Below are 5,600 nucleotides of genomic sequence, written 5' to 3'. Positions count from 1 at the left end.
GGAGTTTTTATACTCAAAATAAGAAAATGTATGATGCCTAGTTTCCTACAAATAAATAAAATATTTAATAATCTTTATTTTAAATTGTTAAAAAAATAATAAAATATTATTCTACCAAAACACGATACAAAATAGTCGCAACATGTTTCTTGTTAAAAAAAAAAAATTTTTTAATTTATAGAATTTTATTAAAAATTAAATCTTATTGCAATTAACCTGAATCATTTTTTTTTAAATAGGTCTTACCCGCGTTTATTTTTTAAAAAAAATCCGGGCTGGACGGCCGGCAGGTCCTCATGAATAATGATGAAGACAAAAAAAATAGGCGTTCCCTTAAATCATTATTTATAATGAACTCAATATTTTTTCGTAATTATGTTTTATTGTATAATTTTTTTTCTTTATTGCATTTTCAATTGAATAAAAATTTGAGCTATAATAATGTACTTAAAAAAAAATATTATTTGTATAATCACAGCTTATATTTTATAATGTAATATTATTTTTGATTTCTCCTTGGAACATAAGTTTATTTTTAAAAAAAAATGAATGTCTTGTTTGTGAATTTGAATCAAATCATTATATAGGGTTGTGGAAGTTTTGTGATATTGCAATCCAAGTTGCCAGAGCTTATAGGTGAGAAACTTTGTATAAGGAAGTGTACAGGAGTATCCAAGTAACCTTTAAAAATGTATTAAAAATTTTTTATCTGTACTTTAGTTTTATATTTATATTTCCCCACCATTACTTATTAGTTTTTTAGATATTTACTCATCATAATTTAACAAAATTATAAAGATTTTATAGACCTTTATATAGAGACCTGTGCGCTGCCGATTACGCCGCCATTTAATGAAAATCACACTTGAGCATAAATTTCCTAAAAATAATTTTGGTATTTTATACCTTCTCATTCTAATGATTGGTCAAAATCACTGTATGTTTTTAAAAAAAATACCTAAATATAATACATTTAGCATTTGGATATACGATAAATTTTTATAGCACTGATATCCTTTTTTCAGGTTGTGGGGTTCCCAATGATGATAATATCAATAATGACACTCAATCTAGAAAAAAACATTAAAATTAAATATCACAAATCAGATGGCATAATATATTAATTATACTCGAAAGAGCATATCTGAGATAAATATATAATTAACACTGTTTTGAATAAGTTTTAAAGCATCTTAACTAGTGTTGAAAAAGTCCAATTCGGGTCGATTGCAGAAAATGTGCCGATTAAGATTATAACCAAAATAACATGATGTAAGCCTAGAAATCTTGCTCATAGCTGGCTGAATTGCTTAGACATCTATTTGCCAAATCTCGATGCTTACATAATATTATTTATACTAAAGAAAGAAAGAATATAAGAAAGAAAGAAAGAGAAGAGAAGAAAGAAAGAAAGAGAAGAGAAGAGAAGAGAAGAGAAGAGAAGAGAAGAGAAGAGAAGAGAAGAGAAGAGAAGAGAAGAGAAGAGAAGAGAAGAGAAGAGAAGAGAAGAGAAGAGAAGAGAAGAGAAGAGAAGAGAAGAGAAGAGAAGAGAAGAGAAGAGAAGAGAAGAGAAGAGAAGAGAAGAGAAGAGAAGAGAAGAGAAGAGAAGAGAAGAGAAGAGAAGAGAAGAGAAGAGAAGAGAAGAGAAGAGAAGATAAAATAAAACTATAAGTTAATGATTTTAACTGTTATTTTAAATAACTTAATGTAATTTTCATTCATTATATGACAGCTTTTGTCAAGGAAGTCATATTTAAAATATGTCGCAATGTGATATAAAAAAAATATATATACATAAAATTGATCATGTAGAAATGTGTATCTAAGGTTCAAATATTAATATAATATAACTTTTAATTAATAAAAATGATAAATATATTTTAAAAAAGTATTTATTTTTTAATATATCAAATGCCAAAACAGATGAAAAAAAGTTGCATGGATGAACAGGAAGGGTCTATGTGACCCCAAGCTTCAAAGAACCTTTATAACTTTTTTACTACTTAAAAAATATCAAAATTAATCAATATCGACAGATATCCCACCATTCTATAGACAGATATCCCACCGGAGTATTCTTGTCGATTCCATCTATCATCCTTTAATGGCCCACAAGGTCAGCTGGCCATTTTTCATTTTTGTTTATTAGACAAGTATCCTAGCACCAGGCTGTCCAAGCCTGTGTGAATAGGGTGGCAGCTCATAAATTCATCCTAGCATATGTCCTTACACATCACTCATCAAAGAAAAACTTGAAATTTTTACGTTCCTTACCAGGATTGAACCTGGGATCTTCCGCTTCCAAGCATACATCATAAACCCACTAGGCCTATACTGAAAATTTTTTAAATAACAACGTTATTAAAATGACTGGCACCTTCATTAGTGATTTGCATCGGGCCTTACTTCCCAGGTTCAGCACAGCCTGAATATTTTTGACCTGAAAAGCCCGAGCCGAAATAAAATTTTTTTATCTAAGTGCATAGATTTAGGCTGCCAATGTTGACGGCCGGCTAAAAAGTGGAGGGCTGCGAGTCACCTCTTTTTAAAAACGCCTACTGGCTGCCAATGCCAATAGTTTCATCAGCACACAGGTTTATTTATATATTTTTTTAAAAAATGACATACTAAAAAGGTAGCAAAAGATGTCATCATTCCTTCCTTAATAATTTCACCGACACCACCATATTCTTGATCATCTACTTTGTGGAAGTGACAGGAAAACAGGTAAACACCACCTGAATTTAGGATGAGGAAACTGTAAAAAAAACAAATTATTATTTTATTATCAATTTTAAAGATTTCATGTTACAAAAATATTAACAATTTTTTTGCTTGGTCATTTCTCATAATATAGGGTCTAACTTTTTAATAATAATTAAAAATAAAAAATTTAATAAGTTATTTAGAAGAGTTGTTAAAGGATTGATATCAAAGGATCAATGATCCTCGATCCATATTTTGGCAAATTGTGCAGATAGAAGATTTTCTTTTAAGACCTTCAATCCTTTTAAAAACTTATTTTTAACTTTTTAATAAAATATATAATATTCAAAAACAAATTGAATATTGCATCATTCATATTTGATAAGTTTAAGCAAATCAAATTTACTATTCATATTTGTAAACTAAAATTTTAAAAAAATAAAGCATGTTCTACTCACTTTGACAGAAAAAATTTCATTCATCTGCCCCCCCCCCCATTGTTCTAAAAATATTTTTACCCATCTTCACGATGTTGAAATTGTTTTAATGCCAACAGACCTATAAAAAGCCAGTGCGAATTGGACTGGATAGAGCAGACATGGTCTAACCCAAATTATATTATCTTAGGGGCTATCAAAAAAATATTTTTGCATTTAAAAGTGATTTTTAATTTTTATTAATATTGCCTTAATAAGTCATTTACTATAAATAATAACTTACATTAATGTGAGCTAATTTATATTCTAAACTGCTTAATTAATATATGAAACTAAGTTTGTTATATTATGATTATTTTTAAATGCTTATAAAAATTTGGGGTTTTTTTTAATAGGGCCACCAAATTTATTTTCATCTTAAGCCAAAAACGATATAGCATGATAAGGCAATACAGGTGGTGATATTTGTCTTATATCAAAGCAAAATTCTTTATAATTTAGGGACCTGCTTTCTATGGTAGCATATTTTTGATATTATTATGATCAGCTATAATATTTTCATGATTACCATGTAAATTTTTTTTACATTTATCTACCATTTTTAATAAATTATTATAATAGCAATTTATAACTTAAAATTATTAAGTTATTTACATAATAAATAAATAGTATTAATTAGTAAATTTACATCAATAATCCAATAAACCCTGTTATAGGGATAAGGCCACATATGATTCCAGATATAACACTGATAATTTGTCTTCCCCAATATATAATATCAAGAAATTCATCCTAAAATATATTTAATGATTAACTTTAGCATAAAAAGTTTAAATAAATATCTCAACATAATTTTTCAAGTTAATTATAAAAAATTAGTCAAAACGAAGGCTATGTAGTCAAAACGAAGGCTGTTTATATAATTAATTAAATATTGTAAAATATTTTTTATAACCAAACCTTATTAGACCATTCTGAACCAACGATTAAAGCCTTTTTCCATGAAGGTATTTGTGCATTTTTAAAGTTTTTTAAAATAGCAGCATTGGTTGAAGACATAAATGAATGCAAAATTTGTTATATTATTTACACATTTATTAAAATTGGCAAAATATTAGCCAATGGCAACAATTTGAAAATTTTTTTTATAAGCTATGTGACAAAAACTAAAATAACTAAATTATTGGTAAACAACTACCGATTAGAAATTTTATGTAATTTATTTTGTTAAACAGGGTAAATTAATATAATAAAAACAAAAAATTAAAAAGATTTGACCATATGTTTTTTTATTTTTACATAATACTCAAAAAATAAATGACGATCAAATATATAATATATGACAAAACAGATTTAAAAAATGCATTAAAATATAAAAAACTGGATCAATTGATTTTCGCTTTTTCTTTAGGTATTCCGATTTTCTATATTCCTAAATATATTTAAATATAAATTATATTTTTATAAATTTACCTTAATCCAATGGTTGTCCTTGATAACCAATTTCCAAATATTGATGCATCTTATTATAATAACTTGAAAAGTCATAAGGAATAGTAAATTCATTAAGAATTTATGTTACATTATGAACGATTTCGTTTCATGTATTTGGTCGGGGATTGATTGGCCTATATTTGTTTTTTAATACCCCAAAGAAATTTTCTAATGGATTTAGTTGCGGCGAATAGGGTGGCAAATATTCTATTCACACTTTAAAACTATCAATGAGATGGCTTTTGTGGATAGATACATTGTCCATAACAATAACTGCATCACTTGGTATGATATAAATTAGTTCTATCATATATTCTCGAAATAGTAGGCTATTGTAAGCTCCCTCGATGATGCAATAAAGTATCGCACCTTCGATTCCCATCCCATAGTACATAATATACTTAAATTTTTACCCTTAGATGGTGGGACTTTAACAGTTGGCGTAACATTGTATGGTGCCCAGGCGTAAACAGGTACAACGTGTAAATTTATGCCTTCTCGTCTAAGAAAAATATTTTTTGTCTGGCAATATTCAATATTTTTATACAATAAATTTGTCGTATATAAACTGTGTCCGGTGTTTTCCTCCTATCAGGTTCCTTTCCTTTACGTTTTTTGGACAATCCTATTTTTTAAATATATTTCCTTATAGTTCCTTCATTTCTAGGAAATCCTGGAGGAAAATTTTCTATAATACCTTTAATAGTTAATGTATTGTTCGCCATTAAAAGTTCCATAATTTTTCCTTCTATATTGAATGTGTCTTTTTTCTCCCTGCCTCGCTTTCCAATCACATAATCTTTTAAAGGGTCTCCGATGATTTCGTGAAATGTTTCGCGTTATAATTTATTAATAGACGATAAAGACATATCTAAATACTTAGGGATATCTTTCATTTTCATTTCCTACTTCTCAGGTACAGATAATAATATTTTGCTATAAGTATTTTTTCATTATTCCAGT

The 5,600-nt window shown here is 27.5% G+C and overlaps 1 protein-coding gene across 1 annotated transcript; it reads right to left on the bottom strand.

Moving 5' to 3' along the window:
- Nucleotides 1–212: 212 nt before the first annotated feature.
- LOC135924776 (GEL complex subunit OPTI-like) lies at nt 213–4,202 on the bottom strand. Its single transcript, XM_065459884.1, has 4 exons — nt 4,104–4,202; nt 3,832–3,935; nt 2,629–2,758; nt 213–681 (listed from the first exon to the last, which is right to left on the bottom strand). The coding sequence occupies exons 1-4, from the start codon at nt 4,200–4,202 to the stop codon at nt 631–633; spliced, it is 384 nt and encodes a 127-aa protein (XP_065315956.1). The 3' UTR covers nt 213–630.
- Nucleotides 4,203–5,600: the final 1,398 nt, after the last annotated feature.

This window comes from Gordionus sp. m RMFG-2023, chromosome 2 (assembly GCF_954871325.1).
Source record: "Gordionus sp. m RMFG-2023 chromosome 2, tfGorSpeb1-WG-v2, whole genome shotgun sequence".
Lineage (NCBI taxonomy): Eukaryota > Metazoa > Nematomorpha > Gordioida > Chordodea > Parachordodidae > Gordionus > Gordionus sp. m RMFG-2023.
The sequence above is the reverse complement of the archived record's forward strand: the minus strand, read 5'-3'. Positions and strand labels throughout refer to the sequence as shown.

Coding starts and splice junctions, on each gene's coding strand:
- LOC135924776 (XM_065459884.1), bottom strand. CDS start 4,202: ATGTCTTCAACCAATGCTGCTATTTTAAAAAACTTTAAAAATGCACAA. Junction 2,759..3,831: donor GGGTTTATTGGATTATTGAT/GTAAATTTACTA, acceptor TTTTTTTTACAG/TTTCCTCATCCTAAATTCAG. Junction 682..2,628: donor CATCTTTTGCTACCTTTTTA/GTATGTCATTTT, acceptor ACATTTTTAAAG/GTTACTTGGATACTCCTGTA.